The 26,947-nt window shown below is 46.8% G+C and overlaps 1 protein-coding gene across 1 annotated transcript; it reads left to right on the top strand.

Moving 5' to 3' along the window:
• The first annotated feature begins 403 nt into the window (after positions 1-403).
• Positions 404-19,324, top strand: LOC138070177 (pancreatic lipase-related protein 2). The gene is made up of 12 exons (XM_068961303.1): positions 404-452; positions 3,227-3,381; positions 5,400-5,525; positions 7,951-8,085; positions 8,790-8,901; positions 9,919-10,038; positions 11,259-11,378; positions 13,836-13,954; positions 14,373-14,502; positions 15,700-15,811; positions 17,436-17,603; positions 19,261-19,324. The coding sequence occupies exons 1-12, from the start codon at positions 404-406 to the stop codon at positions 19,322-19,324; spliced, it is 1,410 nt and encodes a 469-aa protein (XP_068817404.1).
• Positions 19,325-26,947: the final 7,623 nt, after the last annotated feature.

Raw genomic sequence — 26,947 nt, forward strand, 5'->3', positions numbered from 1 at the left:
CCACTTCCCCCACCCTACCTCGCAGCAGCTCCCTGCCCCAGCCCCCCTCCACCCCGCCCTCTGGTCCTTTCCTGAGGAATCCAAAGGATCAAGCCTGGTTATAAAAAGCCTTGACCAACCTGCTGGGCTGTGCCTGGAAGCCCTGGGGCCACACGGTAAATCACTTGCCCTGTGAGGGCAGGGAGAGTGGGAGACGCTGGGGCTGCCAGAGGGACCTGGCCCAGAAGAGGGGTGCTGAGGCTGAGTCCAGGATCGGAGAGAGGTGCTACCCGCTTCCCTGTGCGGGGAGGCTTCAGGGTTCCTGGGGAGGGCCCCGAGGGTACTGAGGGACACTTACCATGTTCACCAGCCTCCTGCCCGTGCATCTGGGTGTCCGTGTGCATCTCTGGCTTCATCCACGAAGATGCTGCCCTCCTGGACCATCGGTCTTCTCCTGCTGGCCACAGTCAGAGGTGAGGATGCGGTCACCACCCCTTGGTGACCATGCCTGGGCTGGCCTTGCTTGGGCTGAGACAGACAAGAGGCATCATTGTCACCATTGTCTTAGTAACAGTATCCTTATTTCTTGATAAAACCATCAGTACCATTCAAGGAGTTTGACTCTATGGCAAACACAGGGCTGCCGGCTCAGCACAGATGACCCAGCTTGGTCCCATTTCTCCAGTGTCTGGAGCAGGTGACAGAGATGCCAGGCCGCTGGGGCAGGTGGACAGTGTGTGTGGGAGGGGGCGGGGGGGGGGCGGGGAGATCCTTCTCAGGCCCCCAGTACCCTCAGTCCCTGGGTGTGGACAAGGGCTCTTCTGCAGACTGAAAGGCATGGATGTGTCCCCCTGAGAACTCCCGTCCTGGCCCACCTCCTGCCCGAGGAAGACGCAGAACCCCAAGTTTTTACTTGTCCTAAAACCTCCCAAAGGCCCCTCGAGCCCCAACCTGCTTATTCCTATCCCTGCACCTCCTCTCAGGGGTGCCTCCCAGGTGCTCTCTTTCCCAAGCTGTCCCATCTTTGCACCTCTTCTCCCATCAGTCAGAACCCCTCACTGCCTGGCTCAGGCCCCCAAACCCTGCTGAGCACACTCTCGCCAAGAGCAGATGTGGTCTCCTCCTGTCCTTTCGAGGACTTTCTTCTGCAGCCAGACTCTTGTCCCTTGTCTCCTCGGCTTGTCCCCAGCCCCGTCTTACCTTCTAGAATTCCACCTTGGCCTTGCAGCAAGACCCAGCCCCTAACAGCAGAGCCCTGGATGAGCTCTGGCTGTCCCTTCCGCCCTCCGGAGCCCTCGTGGTCTCCTCCACTGCTCTGCTGCTTCCTGCTGCCCTCGGGGCGGGCATTCCCAGAGGTCAGTCCCAGACACGCTCCTCATCTTTCTCTTCCTCAGGGTCAACCTCTGGCCTAGTCTCCTCCGACACCCTCTTAGCCCTCCCAAGTTCCAGGCAGCTCCACTAGGGTCTTCCCCCACTCCTCAGACTCACTTGTGCCAAACCACACTCAGCCATCACCCTCACCTCCAGCTCCCTACTTTTGTCTTAACTCCCCTCAGAGAGCAGAACGCCCACCCCCTCTCCAGGCCCACAGCCGCCGCACCCCAGGCTCTGCTGTCTCTCAGCCTCTTATACTTGGCTCCTTAAAACACCTTCGGGAGCACAGCCCTGCCCACCCCACTGGCCAGCTCAGCATCCCCAGCACTTCCCCACCATCCACCCAACAGCCCAGGTGTCTTCACCTGGCCTCAAAGCCCCCACATTTATCACCTGAAGCAGAGATTGCTTTAGTCTCCTGGGCCCTTCGGGCAGGACTGTTCTCTCTTGCCACAGTGTATCCAACACTATCATTATTCCTTCCCAGTAACGTTTCCTCTCTTTCAGGGCAGGGTTTGGATCTGATTTATCTTTGTGGCTCTCCAGCTGCTGGGTTTCTCTGATGGCTCAGGCAGTAAAGAATTCCCCTGCAATGTAGGAGACCCAGGTTTGATCCCTCAGTTGGGAAGATCCCCTGGAGAAGGAAATGGCAACCCACTCCAGTATTCTTGCCTGGAGAATTACATGGACAGAGGATTCTGACAGGCTATAGTCCAGGGGGTCGCAAAGAGTCAGACACGACTGAGTGACTAATACTCTCACACTTTCACACACACCCCAGCTCCTACCTTTATTCCCAGTTAAGTTTCTGGGGTTCAAATCATGGATCCACCAGTGGCTGTGACCTAGGGGAGCTTCCTTTGTCTTTCTGTGCCCTGGGTTCCTCGTCTTTCAAACAGAGGTAAATTCTTTGATCATAGGGCCGTTTGGAGGCTAAAATGGCTAATACTGATAAAGTGCTGGTGTGGTATCTGGTACATTGCAAACAACAAGTATTAACTATAACCAGTTTTTGAATGAATGACCAACATTTGACACCATCAGTTGAGGAAGCCTAAGAGAAAAAATCCACCGTAATCCTCTAGATTTGAAATTATGTCACCCTTGGTCATACCAGGGGTGACATAACTGTGAAAATGTCTCATGGACTGGAGAAAGGACCTTCAGATTTAGATGAGGTTATTTGAGTCATCAGTTGCATGCATGGAGCCTCTTCTCCATACAGTATGATGTGAAAATAAATTCTCGAGCTGTTCTTAGGCCATTTGCCTTTTCAAAGAACAGCAGGGAAATCTGAAATGGTAGAGAATGACTTGAGGGGAAAAGGTACATTAAGGGATGACATGAAGACATGTAGGTTGAACAAATGCCCAAGAATGCCTACTGTGTGCATGGCCTGTGCCGGATATAAGGGAGACATCAAGACTCATCACGTAGCATCTCTGTGCCACGGGCATTCATAGGCACTTGATAAATACTTGATGGTGGATGAATGGCTAGAAAGGGCCATCTGGGAGTTCCCTGGAAGAGATAGTTTTAGGGCCAAAGATTTCCAGATTTTTCAGCAGTTCTCCAACTTGCCTGATGAACAGGGGCACTTATTAAACATGCTGTTTCCAGGGCCCCACCCCAAACCCTCCAAATCAGAATCTCTGAGGGAGGGGCCTGGGAGTGTGTATATGCTCATTTACCCCAGCATCCAGGTGGTTCTTATTACCCAAAAGTTTGAGGAACACTGACAGCAAAGATGAAGATGAGATTAGCCTTGGTCAGCCCTGGGCTGTGCCCTGAAGGGTCCTCGCAAGCAGCTGAGACGACATTGCTCCTTCTTAGAACCTCACAAGGGTCCTGTTTGTTCCTCTTCCTGCCCCAGGAAAGGAGATTTGCTATGAACCTTTTGGCTGCTTTTCTGATGAAAAACCATGGACTGGAATCCTTCAGCGGCCTTTAAAGTTATTTCCTTGGTCCCCTGAGGACATCGACGCTCACTTTCTTCTATATACAAATGAGAACCCAAATAACTACCAAGTAAGAGGGGCATAAAATGACCGTGTAATGGTGGTGGGGTGGGAGAGGATTTGGACACCCACACTGGAGCCTTCATGTGGTTGCTTAAGGAATAATTCATGGCCTTGGAACTTTCCAGAAGGTGTTTCCTCACCAGTGATAGAGTTAGAACTGTCTGAACTCTAGGGATCTGATGAAATCTATGGATGCCCAACCTGGAAACTGACATATTCACACATTTGTGCACAGAACTTCAGGACTTCCTAGGATTAGAACCTTGTTCGGGGGAGAAAGTGGGTATGATTAGCTTTTATGGAGAATCCCAGGCCTTTGTGTCCCTGGGAGGGTCTGGTTTCTTTCTGCACCAAGAAGTAGAGGGAGCGAAGCCCCTCAGAGGGTGGGGGCCGGGAGACAGAAATCCTTCCTTAGGAGCTAGAAGGGAAGCAGGGGACATTTAATGACAAAGGAGAAAAGTTGGGGACCCTCGGAGCAATCTTCAGTTCCCAAAAAGGTTGCCAGGTGAAGACCAGCAAGCTTACTCCAGGTGCTCATGTAAAGTAACTATACTCTAATAAAAGTTTTTTTAAAAAATAGGGAATGAGACTGGAGCCCCTGAAAGGGTAAGATCATGAGAGTCCTTCTAGCACATCAGGATGTATGGACTTGACCCACCAGGGAATGACTTTCCTAAGGCAATATACTCGATTGTGCAATAAGCGCTTGCATGGAAAAAAAAATTGTAAAATTAAGAGTTTAAAAATTAGCTTGCTCAGAACTCAAGCAGCTCACAGCTCTGGCCCCAAACCAAGTTTGAGATAGCACGGTGTCTGGATATAGGTCCCCAGGGTCACCTATTGTGAGATTCTAAGTAACAAACCCGGCACTCAGAGTCCCCATTACAAAAAAAGTAGATTAAAAAAAAAAATGAAATTTATGCCAAAAAAAAAAAATCCTGAAAGGGAATGGTAGATGTCTGCAGATAGCTAAAGAGGTCCTGGGAGAGAAAAGCTGAGGAACCCCTGGGCTTAAAGCAGCAGGCATGACGGGAGATACAGGTTCATGGAGCAGAAAGGGCTTTAAATACATAAAATAAAATGCACTGGATACAAAGGAGTCATCTTCCATGGTGATTCAGATGGTAAAGAATCTGCCTGCAATGCAGGAGATCCAGGTTGAATTCCTGGATCGGGAAGATTCCTTGGAGAAGGGAATGGCTACCCATTCTAGTACTCTTGCCTAGAGAATTCCATGGACAGAGGAACCTGGCAGGCTACAGTCCATGGGATCACAAAGAGTTGGACACGACTGAACAATTTTCACTTCACAAAGGATACTAACTATATTGGAAAACAGTTATCAGAATATTTAAAAAGATTAATGTGGGATATGGTAAAATAAGCTGCTGCTGCTGCTGCTTTTAACTTGCTTCAGTCGTATCCGACTCTGTGCGACCCCATAGACGGCAGCCCCCCAGGCTCCCCCATCCCCAGGATTCTCCAGGCAAGAACACTGGAGTGGGTTGCCATTTCCTTCTCCAATGCATGAAAGTGAAAAGTGAAAGTGAAGTCGCTCAGTCGTGTCTGACTCTTTGCGACCCCATGGACTGCAGCCTACCAAAGCTAGTATATGGTAATAATTAGCTGCTTTATTATCTTGGTAAATAACAAGGTCTAAGGGTTGGTCTAATAACTTCAGTCATTTTAAATAGTAATAAGTACAAATGATATTTTAAAACATCTAAAACAACTATAATATTAAATGAAAATACCTGTGACTTCTGTTGGTGACAGAGTATGGCTAAGACTACTGTGGTTTGTTGCTCATCAGTTAAAAAAACACTGTATTTCAGTATATAAAAATCCGTAAACTTGGACATTCTGAATTCTATCCTCAAACCCAAATAGGTCAGGAACTCCTTTTCTAGACTTACCCAGGTTCATGGGAGTTTAACCTGTGACCTCATCTTATGGGAATGGGCTCTAAAGGGCCTGTGGCTTGGAAAGGCCAACATTTAAATTCATCTTTTCTCATTTAACCAGCGGATCAATATCACTGACCTAGCCACTGTCAAGGCTTCAAACTTCCAACTGGACCGCAAAACACGCTTCGTCATCCACGGCTTTATAGATGATGGGGATTCAGGCTGGCCTACTGACATGTGCAAGGTAGGCACCCACCCTCCTCATCTGGTGAAACAAACACCACCAACAGAATCAAACACTGCAGCCCCGAAGGCTGGGAAAGAATGACCTCCAGGGAAAGACAAGTTCTTCCTAAAACCACCGAGGAAAACTCAGATTCTCAGAGGCACCCACTCTCAAGTTCTCCCAACTTACCAACCTCCAGGCAAACATCTCCTTATGATGCTGAAAAGACCCAGAGTCCAATCAAAAAGTCCCAGAGGTGGAGATGACAGCCAATTACTTGGCATTTGTCTGTGATGGTTTCTGCAAAAACTTCTGTGTGGCATAAAAAATGCATTATCTCCTACAGCACTGCTATCCAGTAGAACTTTCTGTGATGATGGAAATTTTCTATATCTGTGCTGCCCAAATCAGGAGCCCCTTGCCACCTGGGCTTATCGAGAAACTGACATGTGGCTAATGTGACCAAAGAACTGAATTTAAAATTTTATTTCTTTGTAATCAATTGTGAAGAGCCACGAGTGGCTAGTGGCCATGGTACTGGGCAGTGCAACTTTAAAGCAATCATGAATATTGGTAATGAATTATTATTCATACCATTCAGTTCCTGAACAGTTACTGTGACTCTGGCATTGTGCTAATCATTCCACAGTCAGTCCTTGTCCTGTTTAACCCTCCCAGCCTAGCTGTGAGGTAGGTACAGTTATGGTTCTCACTCTATAGATGAGGAAATTAAGCCCCCCCCAATATTCGGTACTTGCTCAAAGTTGAATCCAGAGGTGGAATGCAAAACCAGGTCTTCCATGTTCAAGATACCACAACTCCGTGTGTCTACAACTTTAGCTTCTAAGAGGTGCCCACGCATGGCTCTTAGAGGATTCGGCTGCACTGGGATGGGCCTGAGCAGCTCCTACTCAAGGTTCTCTGCTCCCCTTGGGCTGGATGTTCACAAGTGTCTCCTGAGGCCCATCAGGCTGTGTAGGCCTGGAAATTGGAGAGCCTGGCGCATGCAATCCACCATGTCATCCTAACCACCAGCCAGCTCTTCCCAACCTCAATGAACAATAATGAACAAAGGAAATAGTGTTCATTTCCTCTATGAAATGAAGGCCTCCCCGAATGAACAAAGGAAATAGTGCTACCTTTTCTGTTATTTGGGCTTCCCTGGTGGCTCAGACGGTAAAGCGTCTGACTGCAATTTGGGAGACCTGGGTTCAATCTCCAGGTTGGGAAGATCCTCTGGAGAAGACAATGGCAACCCACTCCAGTACTCTTGCCTGGAAAATTCCATAGACAGAGGAGCCTGGTAGGCTAGAGTCCATGGGGTCACAAAGAGTCGGACACGACTGAGCGACTTCACTTTCTGTTATTTATTTATTTGGCTGTGCTGGGTCTTCACTGCTGTGTGGGTGCTTCTCATTGCGGTGGCTTCTCTTGTTGTAGAGCGTGGGCTCAGGAGTGTGGCCCACCGGCTTAATGGTCCCACAGCATGTGGGATCTTCCCTGATGAGGGATTGAACCCCTGTCCCCTGCATTGTCAGGGGGGTGGTTCTTGGCCACTGCACCATCAGGGAAGTTGTTTCTCTTTCCTCCAAAGGGACCAGTATCTGTGCTTGGATGATACCACATGGCACAAAAGATGCGTGTATCCGGTAGAGTGATATCCTACCTCTGTCTAAATTTCATCTTATCAGACTTCTCCCTCAATACAAAGCATTGTTGGGAATATGAAAGCAGCCTCTCTGTGGCTTCAACTATCTAGTATAAGAGTCTGCAAACTTTCCCATAGGAGAGCAGGTAATAAATACTGCAGCATTTATGGGTTGCATGATTGTAGTTCATACGGTTTCTCTTGTGGCTATGAGGCAGGGGTGGACAGTAGGTAAACAAATGGATGTGACTGTTTGCAATAAAACTCTTGGGCTTCCCAGGTGGTGTGGTGGTAAAGAATCCACCTGACAATGCAGATAAGAGACATGAGTTCAATCCCTGGGTCAGGAAGATCCCTCAGAGAAGGAAATGACAACCCACTGCAATATTCTTACATGGAAAAATCCCATGGACAGAGGAAGCTGGGTGGTTACAGTCCACGGTGTGGCAAAGAGTAGGACGTGACTAAGTGACTGAGCACACACAGGCATAAAAGCAGGTGTCACTCAGGGAGCAGCTTGCTAATCCCTGACCTAGTAAGTCATCTTTCTGACATGGTTGTGTCAATGACCTCCTGTAAGGCCTTAGACGGGTCACTTTGTTCCAGGCCTCAGTTTCCACATCTGCTAAGTGGGAATAAGTATATTCCCAATTCACAGGGCTGCGGTGCGGACCAGGACAAAAGTGAGGAATACTAAAGCCTTGACGCAAACAAGCTAGGTGCTCGATAGATGTGAATTCCTGTCTCTGGAGTGTGCAACCGGTGGCTGTTAATAAACTGGTTTCTCTTCCCCAGAAAATGTTTAAAGTGGAGAAGGTGAACTGCATCTGTGTGGACTGGGAACATGGGGCGTGGACAGAATACACCCAGGCCGTCCACAACACTCGGGTCGTGGGAGCGGAGATAGCGTTCTTCGTGCAAGGGCTGTCGGTAAACCCCTGCCCGGGACACATGCTGTGGGGAGGGGGCAGGGAGGGGGCCAGGTCAGCACCCCAGGGCACCCAGAGGCAGCCTGGGGACCCATGGGGTCAGACAGAGCTTGGAAGCCAGGAGTCAAGGAAGGCCTTTGCTTCAGGAAGCTGCAAACTTCCCTCCCCGGCTGTCCTGAAGATCCCTAGCTGTGAGGCCCGGGGAATGCTAGCCTCTTTGAGCCTCAGTTTTCCTTATTGAGATAAGCCTTCCTTGAAGGTTGGTCTGGGAATTGGAGAGCGAGCTGGGCTGCCCGGCAGCTCTCAGCCCAGCAGAGTCTTCATCCTTAGGGAAGGTCCCTTACAGCCTTCGGGAAGGCCATGAACTACACTCTGAACTGGCCCCTATGGGGGACTCCAGGAAGGAGGCCCATGGTGGGGTATGGATGGGACTTCACCATGCGCACAGCCAGTCCTAGCCAAGGTGGCCTGCAGATGACACGGTGGTTGCTGGTCAGCACCAGTGTCTCACAAGCCAGCCGGACCCCGGGACCTGCAGACTGTGGCCAGCGGGAGGCCGAGTCATGCTGTCCTAGGTGGCGGCCTGGAGCCAGAGGTTATTCCTCCCAAGCTTCCAGGCCGGGTCCTGTCCCCATCCCCGCTTCCCCAGAGCCAGCGCATCTCTCTACTCATTCCTCTGGTAACTGATGCTCCACCCCTCTGCAGACCGAGCTGGGCTATGGCCCGGAGAACGTGCATCTCATTGGCCACAGCCTGGGTGCACAACTGGCAGCTGAGGCCGGCAGGAGGCTGGGGGGCCAAGTGGGCAGGATCACAGGTAGGGACACAGGGTGATGTAGGATGGGGTAGAAGATGGGAGGGGGGAAGAGGGAGGCTAACCCAGCCGGGGGGGGGTTATTGTTATTATCCCCACTTTCCAAGTTCAGGGAGAACAGGCACTGAGCAGCACCGGCACTAGACGCTGGTCATCGAGTCCTGGGTGCCCTGCTTCTTCCACCCTCAGCTTCCATTTGAAGATGAAATTGTCATGGCCCCTGCCTCAGGAAGGGCTTCCCTGCTGGCTCAGCTAGTAAAGAATCTGCCTGCAATGCAGGAGAGCTGGGTTTGATCCCTGGGCTGGGAAAATCCCTGGAGAAGGGAATGGCTACCCGCTCCAGTATTCTGGCCTGGAGAATTCCATGGACTGGATAGTCCATGGGGTTGCAAAGAGTCAGAAAAGACTGAGCGACTTTTCACTCAATGTCTCAGGAAATTCATAGTCTAGAGCAGCAGACAGACGACTAAGGAGGCAAATAAAATCCAAAGTAGAATTAACACATCAGAAGAAGCCTATACAACAAGGAGAGGGGATGGGCCGAGAAAGGAGAGGCCACATGTTCCACGAGGAGCTGGGGTTTGAGGGAGTCTTGGAGGGGCGAGGTTCAGATTAGGGGAGAATGTGGGGAGGTGAGCTGCAGTCTGGGGGCTGCCTGAGCAAAGACACAAGGGAACAGACTGTGTGGGACTCAGAGGCTGGGCAAGGACCGGGTCAGGCCCAGGAGATCAGACTTGGAGAGTAGCGGCCCCACAGGAAGGAGTGAGGGGGAGAAGAAAAAGGGAGACAGGGGAGCAAGGGCGCCACCCCAATCCTCCATGGAGCCAGACAGTGGGGACTTCCTGATGCTCTTTGGCAGCCAACGACCCCACTGGCAGCCTTCTGAATCCTTCCAACTATGACTGCTGGGGTGTGGCACCCTTTGTCCAGAGATCTCCGTGGATTTCGCGGGTACAGGGTTTAGATCCTGGCTGGTCTTAGAGTGCGGCCTCCCTGTCCACCTCCCCTCCCCATTCTCAGGGCTGGACCCGGCACAGCCATGCTTCGAGGGCACGCCCGAGGAGGTTCGGCTGGACCCGTCCGATGCCATGTTTGTGGATGTGATTCACACGGATTCTGCCTCCATAATCCCTTTCCTGAGTGAGTCCCCTCACCTCACCTCTCAGGGACCAAGGCTGTAACTGACGGGAGCAGTTCCAGGCCCAGGCGTGCAACCCCTGCCTCCCTCCCCCAACCCCCGAGACATACCACAGGGTGGTATACAAAACAGGTAGCCACAGGAAACAGTTTGGGCACTGACTAGCCAAAATAGGTGTCAGTCACAAACCAACAGTTCAGTGCCAGTGATAACAACCTGAGGCCCCTGGTCGGACAGCAGACGTCTATAGGCCATGGGAGGCTCACTCAGTCTACATCTCTGCATTCTTCCCTGGTCTGCCAATATCGAGAGTGGCAGATGTATTTATTATCGACGTTTGACCTGTACTTGCAAAATGGAAAGTGAATTTTTGAATTTTTTTTCTTCTTATGGCAAAGCTTTGGTTAAAGTTTGTTTTGTCAGAGACTAAATATCCTTAATTCTTCTAAAATCAACATTCTTTTTGCAATATTTTCTTGCAAAACCACTCATGAAATGTGCCAATGAAGAATATGTTTTCATGACGCTATCACTTATGGAGCGTTTACCATGTGCTGCATTGAACATTTTGCACACCTTCACTCATTAATCGTTGTGATTTCATTGCCCTGAAAAGTGGGTATTGTTATTACCATTTCATAGCTGAGGAAGCTGAGGCTCAACAAGGTCAAATGCTTGCCCAGGATCACAGATCTGTAAGTAGAACCAGAATGTGATCATGGGCCTGTGGGCTTCAAAATCCAAACCACCTAGCCACTATGCTCTGGTTCTCAATACAGCAACATAATTTATGTGGTCTCAGCACAACACTATCATGTAGAAACCAAACTTTTTAAATGAGTAAAGTCATAAAAATTGCAACAGCCCTGACATATGTCTTCTGGTGCATAATGGTATTAGGACACCGATAATAGTATCCAAGTTGTTCAGAGTCTCTCCAAGACAGACAGACAGACACACACAAATACACGTGTGCCCACTCACCCAGAACCTACTCTCCCCCTCATCTCCTGTGCTCCATTCTCTCCTCCCTTGTCTTGCCAAGTGCTTATCTCTGAGAACTTTCTACAGAGCCAGAGACAGGGTGGCCGTGCCGAGGACAAAATTTGCCAAGCAGTTTCTTGCTCCCGCTGGAAGGAGCTGAATGCTTTCTGTAGCCATCACCTGACTCTGGGACCACCTTCCTCCCGCTCCCTGCTCACCTCTGCTCCCAATGTTTCAGGTTTGGGAATAAGACAAAAGGTGGGCCACCTGGACTTCTACCCAAATGGAGGAAAGGAAATGCCTGGATGTCAGAAAAACATCCTGTCAACCATCATAGATATAAATGGAATATGGCAAGGTACGTGAATGAGAGAAATGAGCCCAGCTGCTCCACTTAGAGAGAAGGCAGGGTGTGTGGTGTTGACGACATTTTCGCCACAGTGGCCTGAGATAGTGACTCTGGTTAGCCCCATTTTACAGACAAGGAAACTGGCTCAGAAAAGTGATAAAACTGGCCCAAGCCCGCCTTATATTGAAGGCCATTTTCCGGCTGCAAAGCCCAACCACATGCCCAGCCTGTGCCATCCCCTGCCCTGCACCAGGATGCTGAGACATGGGCTGCCCTTGCCCATCGGCTAGGACCCAGTTCTGGCTTTGGCTCCCATGCTCTCTCCAGGGTTGGCCCCTTGGAGAACTGCAGGGTGGAAGCAAAGATGTGAAAGGGTTTTGACTTTCTTGCCATTTGCTGTTGTCAGATGCTAGGAACGGAAAGGAAGTGAGCTGGTAAGAAGACAATGGGGAGAGGGAGGAGGGCGTGCCCTGGGGTTTTGGAGGCGCGTGTGAGGAGGCAGAGGCTGGGGGTCTGGGAGAGGGGGCTAACCTTGTGTGTGTCTCTGCTCATCTGAGAAATCAGGCTCAGTGCCCCTAATGTTACATGACCTGAAGCACCATCACCATCAGCCAGCCGTCCCTTTTTCTGCTTTGGGCTGTTCCTGTTACCACTTCAGTGAGAACAGGTTTCCCTCTCCTCCCTGAAAGTGGAGACTTTGAGGCTGCGATCATCTCATTTCAGTCTTTATTTTTCCGAGCTGGGAGTTCCCCAAGGCCGAAGGCTGTGTCCTGGGCCTCCGGGCCTCTCCTCGGTACCCTGTGCTGGTCCAGGGCAAGCTCTAGTCCACCATTACCTTGAGTTGAGTGGCCTCCTGTGGCATCTTAATATTGCTTGTACTTCATGTGAAAGAGCAGAGTCGGTAAGACAACAGCCAGCATCCATCGCCAGTCGGTGGAGCCTTTGACCTCCCCTCTACTCAGCACCTGGCAACCCACTCCAGTGTTCTTGCCTGGAGAATCCCAGGGACGGGGGAGCCTGGCGGGCTGCTGTCTATGGAGTTGCACAGAGTCGGACACGACTGAAGCGACTTAGCAGCAGCAGCAGCAGCTACTCAGCACCAGGCACCTCCTGGTGGGGTGTGTGTGTGGGGTGTGCTCTTCTGCTGATCTGCTCTCAGAATGAACACCAGAGTCACAATGAGGGCTGCCATCTCCCAGCAGTGGCAGGCTGGGCACACATAATAGGAAGGAGCCCAGGTTTAATTAGAGAGACGACAGGGAGAGAGAGAACAGCCTAGATGCTGGAGCGGGTTTCTATTGTGTGCACACCGGGTCACCCTGGCGCAGGCACTGAGGAACAATTACCTCCACTTGCTCCTCTATTATGCAATCCCTGGGTAGCAATTTTGGATGAAAGAAACAATTAAGTTCGAAACAGGCTCTGTTGTCTGGTAATGAGTGCTGGTGTGGGACACGCAGGACTGGGGGCACTATGAGGTGATAATTCTCCCCCAGCACAAAGTGCAACCTTCCTTTCCCCCGTGTTGAGGGATAAAGCCCAGAAGACCTCCCAGACGTGGCCACCAGGTAGGTCAGGGTCATTGTGGATCACTCCATGGGAAGTTTTGTACCGAGTATTAATAGCTGGAGAGATTTAAAAAAAAAAGCAATTTCCTCAAGAAGAGGACTTTGGTTTAAAGAGAAAGGCAATCATAAAATGCAGTGAGAGTGGTCAGAGGCCACGGCGACCTTGCCTTCTACTGCTTTTTCCTTGTGCCTGGAGGAATAAGGAGGAATTTCTCAGCCTGAGACGGCAGACAGAAAAGCTGGCTTCATGTGAAAGGTGAAATGTATACGTGTATGTATACTCAGTCACGGCTGACTCTCTGTCTGACTCTCTGTGACTCCATGGACTGTAACCCACCAGGCTTCTCTGTTCATGAAATTGTCCAAGCAAGAATGCTGGAGTGGATTGCCACTTCCTCCTCCAGGGGATCTTTCTGATCCAGGGGTCAAACCTGTGTTTCTTGGGTCTCCTCCTTGGCAGGTGACTTCTTTACCAGTGAGCCACCTGGGAAGCCCATATATATATATATATACATTGCTAGCCACACCTCCAAAGCCCCCAAGCTTTCATCAATCATTTACAATACATGCCTGGCCCTGGAGGATTAGATAAAGGTGCTTGTTAGAACTTCTCACTCCCTAACGCTTGCCTAGCCCTGAGGAGGACCTCCCCAGAAAATGGACAGTACCAGGGAGAAGAAAGCAACTCCAGCCAACCACCACTACAAACAAGCCCCCAAATTTTCTACTTGCCAAGTATGTCAAGGTCAATGGTAGAAGATTTGAACTGTGGCCAAGGTGTTCAGGAGCAGTGATACCCACCTGTGAAATGCAGAGGTGATTCCTCTCTCAGTCAGAATGGTTCAGGCTTCAAAAGTTTAATGCCTCTTGTGAGCCTCTGTGGCCTTTGGTTTCCCAGGAGTCCAAGACTTTGTGGCATGCAGTCACTTAAGAAGCTACAAGTACTACTCAAGCAGTATTCTCAACCCTGATGGCTTCTTAGGCTACCCATGTGCCTCCTATGAACAGTTTCAGGAGGTAAGGCACACCAGGGGCCCAGGGAAGATGGTGGTGGTGGTGGTTTTGTCCCTGTGACTTGGAACAGAGTAGAGATGTAACTCCGTGGCTGAGGAGAGCCTTCCTCCTAGGAGTAGGAGGGACAGGAGAGGAACGGCACAGATCTGAACTGTACTGGGCCTTCCCTAGATCCCCAGCTTTTCATTCTGGAAAATTCCCAGTGGATGCATGGATGGATAGACGGATGCAAGCATGCATGGATCAGTGTGGGGTCCTGGGGAGCAGGCACAGAATGGATACCTGAATGGAAAGATGGATAGGTAGATGAGAAGATGGATGAGGGATGGATGGATGGATGGAATAGAAGATGAATTGACTGATAGAGTGAGTGATGAGTCCAAGGCCTACGAACCACAGACAAACTGTATTCTTTCACTAGGGTGGCTGTTTTCCTTGTCCAACGGGAGGATGTCCCAAAATGGGGCACTATGCTGACCAATTCCAGGGGAAAACCAGTGCCGTGGGACAAACCTTTTTCCTGAACACAGGGAGCAGTGGTAACTTTACAAGTAAGTTTCCATTTTATGAATTTAAAAATTCTTGCAAATAATTTTAAAGGTGTTTCAGCCTTTATAGGACCCTCGGTAGCAATTTAACAGAAACTCAGCTCCAACCATTTTAAGCTATAATGAAGGACAGTAGAATGGCATTTGTCTTAGGTCTCAAGTTCACCCTTTAACCAAAAATCCCGGTCAGTGGAATAAAGTACAGTGATTGGCCCAAGCTGGGTTACAAGTTCACTCAACCCTGTGGCCAGAAGGATGGATCCATAACAGAAGAAGAGCGTTCAGTTCAGTTCAGTTTCTCAGTCGTGTCCGACTCTGTATGACCCCATGGACTGCAACTTGCTAGGCTTCCCTGTCCTTCTCTGTCTCCCGGAGTTTGCTCAAACCCATGTCCATCGAGTTAGTGATGCCATCCAACCATCTCATTCTCTGTCTTCCTCTTTTCCTCCTGCCCTCAATCTTTCCCAGCATCAAGGTATTTTCCAATGAGTCAGCTGTTTGCATCAAGTGGCCAAAGTATTGCAGCTTTAGCTTCAGTATCAGTGCTTCCAATGAATATGCAGGACTGATTTTCTTTAGGTGAGGTGGGGCAAAGTCGCTGTAAGTCAAGAAGTCACCCCACTAATTATGTCATATCAGTCCCCCTACATACACACAATCATGTTGTGTTTTTGTTGTTTTGCCCAGCTTCTCATTTAAAAAATACCAGATAATGAAACGATCAAGATTCATGTGTTATAAGTAATGGTAGCCGAATGAAGAACAATTGTTGTTCAAAGGAGTTTCAAACTTTAAAAAGTTATGTAGCACTTTATAAAACACTTCATGTAATCTTCACAATATTTGTCATGAAAGATCACAGTTTGGCAGTCTCTATAATGTCTTATATGCATAAGACTTTAACCTAGTCATTCTTCTTCTCAGAATTTACTTAGGAAAAATACTTGCATGTGTGAATGAGAATATGTGCTCAAGAATGGACCCTGCAGCATTGTTTTTAACACCAGAAGATTGGCGGTTGGGGGAGGCCAGGGAGAGCAACCTGGATCTTAGGACACCAATCCTCACTGAAGAAAATCATCATGTGTATTCACTCCTACCCCTCACCCAGAGAAGACTCAGCTTGGAACAAGACTGCCTCCATAGGGTCATTTTTTTCAACAAGATGAGTTAATTTAATGATTGCATTTCTTTGGACAGGTTGGAGATATAGGGTATCCGTCACACTGGCTGGAACAAAGAAAGTGAGGGGGTCCATCAGAATTGCTTTGTATGGAAGTAATGGAAACTCAAAACAATATCAAATTTTCAAGTAAGTTTGATAGTAAAGGGAAATGACCAGACTTTCCATGGTAGATTACTCATATGAGATTAGGTATAAACTGCTTTACAAACCTAGCCACCTCTGATACGGAACCATTGAATCCTAAAATGTCGAAGCTGGATGGAAGTCTAGGATCTGGTTCAATCACCCTATTTACAGACGAGTGAGAAGAGGGAGAAGTCACTATTTAACAAGAGACAAATGCGGACTTCTTCTGAATTGTCATTTGTTGCTTCCCGACTTAGGTTTTATGAATATCCAATTTTCCTCAGGCCAGGCGCATTTGTGTGGCAACTCCCTCCTCACCAACACGCACGCTTCATCCCCTACACATACACACAAAGGAAGCCTGAGGCCACCTTCTCATTGCTGTAGTAGCCTCCGTGCCTACTTCTGCTGGGTATATGAGGTGCTTGGTGAATGTATGTTGGACAAATGCATAACAATGCTGTAAAAGGGCTTCCCTGGTGGCTCATTTAAAGAATATGCCTGTAAGGAGACCTGGGTCAGGAAGATTCCCCTGGAGAAGGGAAAGACAACTCACTCCAGGATTCTTGCCTGGAGAATTCCATGGATAGAGGAACCTGGTGGACTACAATCCACGGGGTCACAGAGTCAGACACGACTGAGCAACTAACGCTTTCACACTTTCAACGCTGTAAAAATAGATTGTTTTCTGCACTAAGTTCTACATAATAATTTTCATGTTAAAACTCTTTGACCACTTCCTGTGCTACATATGAGGTGATAACAAATGACCTCAGCTGACCCGCAGGCATCTTTGAACATAAGATATTGCATTAATTAGTCCCACAGTAAACCAACAGGGTTAATGTTGCTGCTGCTAAGTCACTTCAGTCATGTCCGACTCTGTACGACTCCATAGACGGTAGCCTACCAGGCTCCCCATCCCTGGGATTCTCCAGGCAAGAACACTGAAGTGGATTGCCATTTCCTTCTCCAATGAAGGAAAGTGAAAAGTGAAAGGGAAGTCACTCAGTCGTGTCCGACTCCTAGCGACCCCACGAACTACAGCCCACCAGGGTCCTGCATCCATGGGATTTTCCAGGCAAGAGTACTGGAGTGGGGTGCCATTGCCTTCTCCAACAGGGTTAATATGCAACCCCAATATGCAACTCCAAATATTTAACTTCCCTCTAGGGACAAACTGTGTGTGTGTGCTTAGTCGTTCGGTATGTCTGACTCTTTGCGACTCCATGGACTGTAGCCTGCCAAGCTCCTCTATCCATGGAATTTTCCAGGCAAGAATACTGGAGTGGGTTGCCATCTCCTACTCCAGGGAATCTTCCTGACCCAGGGATCAAACCCGCATCTCTTGAGTCTCCTGCATTGGTAGGCAGATTTTTTTACCACTGTGTCACCTGAAAATCCCAGGGAAAAACACAATGGAAATCTAGAGTCTAATATTTTTAAAAGTTGTATTGTTTACAAACACCTTTGTGATTTACCAGTCCCTGGATGTGTATGAAGTTATACAATTTATTTGCAGAAAATCAGCAACAGTGGCTGTTGTTTGAAGAAACAATAGATTGCTATCAACCTATGTATTTATATATACACCTGATAAAATATTTTATGTCTATGTTTTCAGAGGATCCCTCCAACCAGATGCAAGTCATATGCATGACATTGATGTGGACCTCAATATTGGAAAAGTCCAGAAGGTCAAGTTCCTTTGGAACAACAATGTGATAAATCTCTTCCGGCCCAAACTAGGGGCTTCCAGAATTACAGTGCAAGGTGGTGAAGATAGGACTGAGTGCGTATCTTTTATTCCATCTAAAGTTTTATTTTCTATATTTAGCTATCAATCTGTTCACCAGCCCATCCATTCATCCACCCAATCACCAACCTACGCACCTATGCATTTATCCACTAATACATGCATCCAGCCCTTTCTGTTCATCCGCTTATCTGTCCACTCATCTATCCAGCCATCTATCCAGACACCTGTCATCTCATGCTTCTGGCCATCCAGCCAACTCTCCATTCATCTACCCAACTATTCATCTCAACTCTCCATCTATCCATCAATTTACTTTTGAAAAATAAATGATTTCCTTAAGCCAAACTCACGTTGGCAGGAGCAAGGCATCAGTATTTAGGCATATGTTCAAGAAGGGCTGATTCGTGTTGATGTTTGGTACAAACCAACACAATACTGTAAAGCAATTATCCTTCAATTAAGAATAAATAAACTTTTTAAAAAAGAAAAGAAAAGCAAAATCATGTAGACCCATGAAAAAAAAGAAACGGGCAAATATGAAACTGTTTTATCTTAAACAATAAGGAAGACACCTGGGAAGTACTTGGCAGAAACCTCTGAGTTAATTTCAGCTGGGGAGCAGTTAGGAATGTAAATTGCTTTGTTTGGAGACTATGGCATGTATTGGATCTAGCTCATAGTGGCAAACTCTTCTCATTCAGAGGGAACAGAACCTTACCTGGTAGGAGCTGAGAGGGTACCCAGCTGTATCTAAAAATATGAAAAGAGAAAAGTCCACCTTAAAAAAGATCATCATTGCCAGGCTCAAAACCCTCTGGGTTTTTTCTTTGCTTTGCTTTTGCTCTTTTATTTTTTTATTAGAGTATAATTGCTTTACAATGTTGTGTTAGTTTCTGCTACAACCAAGTGAAGCTGCTATATGCATACCTCTACCGCTCTCCCTCCTGAGTCTCCACCCCACACTCCCGTCCCATCTCTGTGCGTGTGTGCTAAGTCACTTCATCAACTCTGTGCAACCCTATGGACTGTAGCCCGCCAGGCTACTCTGTTCGTGGGATTCTCCAGGCAAGAATTACTGGAGTGCGTTGCCATACCTTCTTCTAGAGGGGGGTCCCCAACTTAGGGATCAAACTGTGGGAAGTTTCCCATGTGTCCTGCATTGGCAGGCAAGTTCTTTACCACTAGTATCACCTGGAAAGCCCCATCCCATCCCTCTAGGTCGTCACAAATATCATACATTAATGCACATATATGGAATCTAGAAAAATGGTGCCGATGAACATATTTGCAGGGCAGGAATACAGACACAGATGTAGAGAACAGACATGTGGGCGCAGCAAGGAGAAAGGGAGGGTGGGATGAATTGGGAGGGGAGCATTGACATTTATACACTACCATGTGTAAAACAGATAATCAGTGGGAACCTGCTGTATAGCACAGAGAGCTCGGGGATAACCCCTTGGGTTTTAAAAATCCTGGGTCTGACCACTGACTCACTCTCAGCTCTTTAAAAGTCCAAGGAAGAGAGGGGGTTTGCTCTCTGAGCAACACTTGGACTCTGCCTCGGGTAGCAGAGCTTTTCAGTCAAAGGGGTCTGAATTCCAGCGGATTAGCCAAAAACTGTTTACTCACCTGAAGTCACTTTGCAACAAGTAAAAGAGCCTCATGCCAGAAATGTTTTCCTCCACAGGTATAATTTTTGCAGCAACAACACGCTGCAAGAAGATGCGTTACAAACCCTCTACCCTTGTTAAAAATGTGGTGCCCCTTTTATCTTTGTGGTAATAAAATTTCAATGGCCTTGTTCTGATGTTGTTAGTTTGACATTCGTCATGTTCTGAGTCATACTTTAGAAAAGATTTGGGGGACTGGAGCCAACTTGGCCACAAGATAATGTCTAAAACATTCTACTGGTCCACCTCCTCCACCATCTCTCTCTTCCAGGATACTCTGTGTGGTCTGTCCCAATGGATTTTATATCCTTAGACAGTGGAATTCTGTCCTGCTTGAAAACGTTGCTTCCACATGTTGCCCACTCAGCTTGCAGTATCCTGGGGTAGAGAGCAGACCCCATGTAAGAGCAGCCTGTGGCATGAGTGACTCTGGGAGTAATCTAGGTGGAATCTGCCTCCACCATGGAGGGAGAGGAGCTTTAAAAGAATTTACTACACAAACATGGCACAAAATGCAAACGATTCAGAAGTGAGCTTTTACCCGAGGTCCTGTCCTTCCAGCTTTGCCCTAGGGCCTCTCACTTCCTCTTCCCAGAGACAGCTCAAGTTCTCCCTGAAATAGTCTCTGTACAGAATATTTGCACACCTATCTCACATATCCCAGCCCTATATCTCTCTTTTTTTTAAAAAAAAAAAAGAGAGAGAGAGAGAATTTATAAGCTATGACAAATGTAGACAGCAACGAAGATTCCCTTAGTCAAAGCTATGGTATTTCCAGTAGTCATGTGTGGATGTGAGAGTTGAACCATAAAGAAGGCTGAGTGCTGAAGAACTGATGCTTTCGAATTGTGGTGCTGGAGAGGATTCTTGAGAGTCCCTTGGACAGCACAGAGATCAAACCAGTCAATCCTAAAGGAAAGCAGTCCTGAATATTCATTAGAAGGACTGATGCTGAAGCTGAATCTCCAATACTTTAGCCACCTGATGTGAAAAGCCAACTCATTGGAAAAGACTCTGATGCTGGGAAAGATTGAGGGCAGGAGAAAAGGGGGTAACAGAGGATGAGATGGTTGGATGGCATCATCAATTCAATGGACAGGAGTTTGAGTAAACTCCGGGAGATGGTGAAGGACAGGGAAGCCTAGTATGCTGCAGTTCAAGGGATCACTAAGAGCCTGACATGGCAGAGCAGCTGAAAAACAAGTGTCCTACTAATTTTCTCAGAAAAATTAAAAAAATTCTCTGAGTAAGTATAAGTCCTATACATACAAGGTATTTGTTCTTCTGGTTTTGATTTACTTCTTAGATGTTTTCATCTTTCTGGACATCCAACATTTTATAAATCTCTTGGCATTTTTTTTTTCTTGGATCCCCAAGCATTACTCAAAAACAGGGTTGCAGCCCCCCCCCCTTTTTTTTTTTTACTGTTAACCTCTAGTTATCAAGAGACAGGAACTTGTTTACAGTAGTTCTGTTGGTTCCAGGATCATAGAAATAATTCTGAATGAAGGTTTTGCCTGATTCTTGCCTTGAATCTCTCAAATCTTGGTCTTTTAGCCTTATAGCCAAATAGCTTTTATTCTGGACAACAGTCTGTAGTCTTTGTACTTTAGCTTTCTTAGTCACTTCTCTTTTCAAACAAATGGAAACATACAATACACACTGTTCTCACCTTGCTTTTCTCACTAACAGTAAATTTGGATATTATTCTCTAATGGTCCAGAAAGGGCATCTTCATTCTTTGTGTGGCTTCACAGAGTCCATCGAGGGATGTATGTAGTGTGGTTGTTTTTGCTGATGGACACACAAAATTTTCCTATTAGGAATATTCATGCAATGATCCTTTTATGCTATTCTAACATGATATAAATTTGTCCAAGAAATGCTTAGGATGTTTATTTTGATCAGTGTTGCCAAACTGCATTCCAATTTACACGCTGACCAACAACACGATAGGCTGAACTGTGTGAAATTGTTGCTCTTGGGAGCCAAAACAGTCAAATATTGATAATTCCACATGGTTTGTTCTAATACGAGAGGGTTTTGCGCCTTCACCAGCTTGGTAAATTGTCAAGCTTTTCGTCTATTAGGTACCTGAACGTGCTTTTCCTTTCGCTGCAATTTGTGATTGTTTTGTGATAAATGAAAACTGAATTTTTTTTCAGTGTTTAATGGCCTCCTGTGTTTCTTTTTCTGTGAACTGTCCAAATTGTGTGTTGATTTTAAGATTTTTTTAAATATATTTACTCTAAAGAATTCTATAATACTAAGAAATTGGAGGACTTCCCTGGCCATCTGGTGTTAAGACTGTGCTTCCAATGCAGGGGTGAGGATTAATCCCCTGGTTGGGGAACTAAGATCCCAGATGCCATGGGGCAGGGCCAGAAGAAAAAAGAAAATTGGATTGTTCTGTCGCAGGAAGATACTTCACCCAACTTATCCCTCTCCCTGGGAGGAAACCAGAAAGTCAGTGGGAAGGCCTAGAGCAGTCACTCACAGGGCCTGTAACTGCAGCCTGGCCTCAGGTCCTACAAAGTTTCTGCAGATGCTGTAACCCTGGGCTACCCAGAGGACTCACCTCCCTGACCTCACACCTGGCCAGGGTCAGGTTTCAGCTTTCCTTCCTGAGCCGGCTAGGGCCTTGGCCTTTGTGGTCTTCATCCAAGGCCAATGAGTGGATGGGGAGTCTGTGCCCAGAACTTAGGGGGCTCAGTGCCACCACGGGCAGAGCTGCCAGGATTGCAGCAGAGTGTGGCCCTTCCATCTTGGCCTCCTGCCCATGCTCGGCCTCCCAACGGCCCCCAGATGACCTGCTCAGTCAGTCCTGGGGCCCCTGTGACTAAATAGGCTGGTTGGAGGAAGAGGGAGGCATTTTCAGGGCCTGAGGATGGCAGAGGAGGGCACACTTATTGGGCAGAGTGGGTATAGCCACCACTCAGTTCTGAGAATGCAGAAATGGCTCCTTTAGGAATTTTGTGAATGGCATCGTGGTCCCAGGGATTGGGATTGAAGGGAATGGCAGGTGATTCAGCCCCTGAGATTCTAAGAAAGAGGCCAGAGGGAGTCTGCCCCTCCCTTTATAAGAAAGCCTCTTATTTGCAGCAGAACTAAAGGGTCTGAGTTCAGTACCTTGGGGGTTTTCTTTCATTCTCCTTTTTTCTTTGTATTTTCAAAAATGTTTTTTCTTGAAGCCCTATACAGCATATATGCTCTCAGCCTGATGCTGTGAAATAGGTCCTTGTCTGATACCTCCTAGACTTCCTAAATCTCAATAAACTACAAATTAAAGAACAAAGGTTCTCAGCCTTGACTGCGAAGCAGCATCGCTCTGACAGATTAAAAAAAAAAAAACAAAAAACTCACGTTCAGGCCACACCCAGCATCAGCAGCCACACCCAGTTGAGGCCCAGCATTGGCAGTTTGTAAAACTCCTGGGAGACGCACAGCTAAGGCTGAGAAATGCCATATGTGTTTCCTTCTAAAAGTTTGTAAGGACACTTTCCCATCTTTCCTCTTTTAAGTGATACAGGACTTAAATGCCTGACTCTGAAGGAAGTGGGAGTTGGCCTTGGGTTCCCAGCTCTTTCTCTGCCTGTATCACCAGGGCTGGCTCCTTCCCTTCTCAGCCTCAGCACACCCGGGAATAACAGTATCCCCTCTCCCCCACACAGGGTGGCTGCGATGATTAAATAAGATAGTTCAGTGCCCAGCACATGATAAACAATCAATAAAAGAAGCAGGAAGGGCAGGCAGCCCTGAGCTCTTCTGTAAGAGTGACAGACACCAAAGATCAGGACTGAAGACAAGCATAGCCTCAGAGAAGTTATTTGAAGTGGACTCAACAAAGGATTAGTATTCAGAATACAGGAAGGAAAGACCAGCCACATAGAAAAGTGGACAAAATGACATAAGCAGGCAACACATAAAGAGATACCTGGATCACAAATGTTTGAGATTCACTCCCACTAGTCACTGAGGGAATGCAAATGAATTTTTTTTTAAGTACATGTAAGTGAAGTCACTCAGTTGTGTCTGACTCTTTGTGACCAGCCTCCTCCATCCATGGGATCTTCCAGGCAAGAATACTGGAGCGGGTTGCCATTTCCTTCTCTAGGGAATCTTCCCAACCCGGGTCTCCTGCATTATAGGCAGATGCTTTACCGTCTGAGCCACCAGGGAAGTAATTTGCACCCATCCAATTACCCAAAATACAACTTCAGTAACAACAGAGAAGGAGCTGGGGTCCACATATATCACCATGAGCACATCTCCCAAATGTTCTGTTGAAGAGAAAAGCAAGCATCAAGAAGATAGCATCTAGACACAGAAGTTACCATTTATACACATTTTTGTTCACAAAATACAGCTACTCACTGCAGATGTGGTTGTTATTGTTGTTTAGTCGCTAAGTCATGCCTGACTCTTTGTGACTGCATAGACTGTAGTACACACTCCAGGCTCCTCTGTCCACTATCTCCTGGAGTTTGCACAAATTCACACCCACTGAGTCGCTGATGCTATCTAACCATCTCATTCTCTGCCACAGATGTGGTCCAAAATATCAAAACAAGGCTATTTAAAATCCTTCTTTATTGGTGGTGTCATATTTTTAATTAACAAAGGGATTTGAAGCATTATGACAAAAGGCTTATCTTGGCTAATTCCAGGTGGTAATTACAATGGTGTTGTCATTATTTTTTTGTAGTTTTCACTTTTTATCCAAATTTAAGAGGAAAAAGGAGAGGGGAGTTACAATAATTTGGAGTTCCGGATCTGTGGCTGGTAGGAGGCATCACAGATGAAAGGTTTCTAAGACCCCAAGATGGTCCCCGTCTGCATTTGGACTTGAATCCTGACTTATCTGTTACTGTTCCCAAGACACAGAGCAAGAGCCTTCCTCCTCTTACTCTTGGGGACCTGTGTCTGTTGCACCAAAACTCTTCATCATCAGCTCCGGACAGTCTTGTCCTCAGTGTTTGGCTGTCAGCCCTATGCCAGTGGCCACTACTGATAACGACCACATCCAGCACCCAGGCAGCACCCTGATGGAGCCAGCCAAGACCACGCTTAAGTAAACAGCTCTATTTCTTAGCGTTTGCCGCCACAGGCACAAACCTCATAATTCTACAAAGATCTCACTGAGCCAGGATGTTAACAGCAACAAAGAGGCAGCACAAAGCCCTTCACTAAGAACCAGCATCTTCATCCTGTCTTCTAAGCCTCCATAGGGGGAAAAAATGTGAATACTTTACAAAGCTCTTTCGCAAAATGGTATGTTAAATGAACAACAAATTACTTTTTCTTTGACTAGCTTTTAATGCTAATAGTGCCATTTATTCCTGACCTTCAGGAATATGAGATATTTTAAATGACAACGTAAAAAGAGTTCTTGTTTGAAAACGCAAGCTACTTTAGACTGTGTATTATTACTTGTAAGTATAGCATATGCCAGCATCACTTATTTCAGCATCCCATTTATATCTAACTGGTATATATTTCAGTTGACATTTATTGTTCTCCTGCATACGTGTCAAATTCCTTAATGATGAGTCTGACAAAGGCACAGACCTCGGTATATATAAATTACATTTGCTACCATATAATCAGTGTTATCTATTAGAATGCTATTTGTGACAAATCATGTTCCAAATAAAAATTGAATTGATTTTTCTGTTATTTTAATATTGTGCCGCTTGCAGCGAGCCTTTGATTGAATCTTAAACACTTTAATGCTCTGTTTTTGTTTGAGGCAGATCAGAAATGGAGTTTGCACAATTCACAAAGCTAAAATGATTTGTAAAACAACAAAATCAAATTTCAAAAAGCATCTTTATTTTCAAGCCAAGGGAATAAATTTGGTAAAGCTATCGTTACAGGGTACACAGCCTAACGACGAAAGCCTCGCATGCATGGTTAATTTCTATGCATCCATTTTCATCTAAATTAGATTTTAACTTAATGCAGGGTATGAAAAACCTCTACAGGTTTTTATTTCTACCTTTTCTCTCAAGCAACCACAAGTCTTCTCCTGACTAATCTGAGATTGACATCACTCCCGTCCTCTCCCTCTTGGGAGTGAGTTTGAATTACATTGTGTTTTCTGGGGCACAAGGGGATCGATCTGTGATCCTCCGGAGGGATCTCTCTCTCAGAAGGGCACTTGCTTGACCTATCCTGCTTACTAAAGAAAGAACTTACAACTTAATCCTGACTAGCATCAAACATTTGGGTTAAGTTCTGGTTTAGAGCAGGGGTCAGTGACTTGGGGCCACGGGCCACCTGGTTTTGTACAGCCCGCTAGCTATGAATGGTTTTCACATTAAAAAATTTTTTAATTCAAAAGAGTAATCTTTCCTGATACATGAAAATGATATGGAATTAACATTTCAGTGTCTATAAATAAAGTTTTATTGGAACACAGCCACACATACATTTACATATTGTCTATCTCGACTTTCCTGTGCAAACAGCAGAACTGAATAGTTGCAGTAGAGAACATATGGCCTAAAATATTGACTATCTGGCCCTTTACAGAAAAAGTATTCAGCCCCCAGGTTTAGAAGGAAGGGCTGCAGTGATTTTTGCTCATTGAAAGGATGAGTACCCTCAGAGCAGGAGGCTGAGGTAGCACCAGACAGAACACTACATTCATGACCATAAACCTCATAGAAAGGTTTTTCAGACACTGGTTAGTAGAAGTATTAGTCGCTCGGTCTGTCTGACTCTTTGTGACCTCATGGACTATAGCACACCAGGGTCCTCTGTCTGTGGGATTCTTCAGGCAAGAATACTGGAGTGGGTTGCCGTTTCCTTCTCCAAGACACTGGTCTTCAAAATGTTCAAAAGTAGGTAAAAGGAGGAAAAGGACAACCAAGGGAAATAAAATGTTACAAAGTTGCAGATATAATAAATGTGCACACAAATCATAAAATTAGTCTGAAATGCTCTTAAACTAATTTAAGAGAACCTGCCAAAATTGGGTTGAGCTTAAGCAAATAGGAGTGATTTGAGGTCAACTGAAGCTGGAGTCTGGGAGTGTGGAGGGCAGTGGGGCGTGTCCAAGGCAGACAAGAGAGACCTGGGGAAAGCTGCCTTTGGTGTGACCTTCAGGGGAACACAAACGAGAAACAAGGTCTGAGGACTTTGGGGCTGGGTGGCCAGCTCCTCTAGGTCATGGAGTGCCTGGTGCCTGTTCTTGATGGTTCCCTATGCTGGTCAGGAAAGGGGGGACAGGCACATGCTTCTTCTCAGTCTTTGGAGAATCCAGACAAGCCCAGTTTGAATCCAAATACTGACATGCGACTTTTATCGGGGATGGATCAGCTGCCTTTGAACAGCCACCAGCATTTTTCCCTGGGAAAAATGGCCCTGAGTGAATTGTTTAACCTCTGTGTGCCTCAGTTTCCTCATCTGTTAAATGAAAGTATATATACTAAGTAGCATTAATTAAGAGCTTCCCTGGTGGCTCAATAGTAAAGAACCCACCTGCCAGTGCTGCCAATGCAGGAGATGGGGTTCGATCCCTGGGTCGGGAAGGAGGAAATGGCAACCCACTGAAGTATTCTTGCCTGGGAAATCCCATGGACAGGGTAGCCTGGCAGGCTACAGTCCACTGGGGTAACAGAGAGTCCGACTGAGCAACTAAACAACAATACTAATTAAATAAACTATTCCAGGTAAAGGACCAGAATCTGACGTGAGCAA

Source organism: Capricornis sumatraensis, chromosome 23 (genome assembly GCF_032405125.1).
Source record: "Capricornis sumatraensis isolate serow.1 chromosome 23, serow.2, whole genome shotgun sequence".
Taxonomy (NCBI): domain Eukaryota; kingdom Metazoa; phylum Chordata; class Mammalia; order Artiodactyla; family Bovidae; genus Capricornis; species Capricornis sumatraensis.

Bases quoted from the DNA above. Each gene is read 5' to 3' on its own strand.
- LOC138070177 (XM_068961303.1), top strand. From the start codon at position 404: ATGCTGCCCTCCTGGACCATCGGTCTTCTCCTGCTGGCCACAGTCAGA. The intron at 3,382-5,399 runs GTAAGAGGGGCA...TCATTTAACCAG, and splicing joins AGAACCCAAATAACTACCAA to CGGATCAATATCACTGACCT. The intron at 5,526-7,950 runs GTAGGCACCCAC...TCTCTTCCCCAG, and splicing joins GGCCTACTGACATGTGCAAG to AAAATGTTTAAAGTGGAGAA.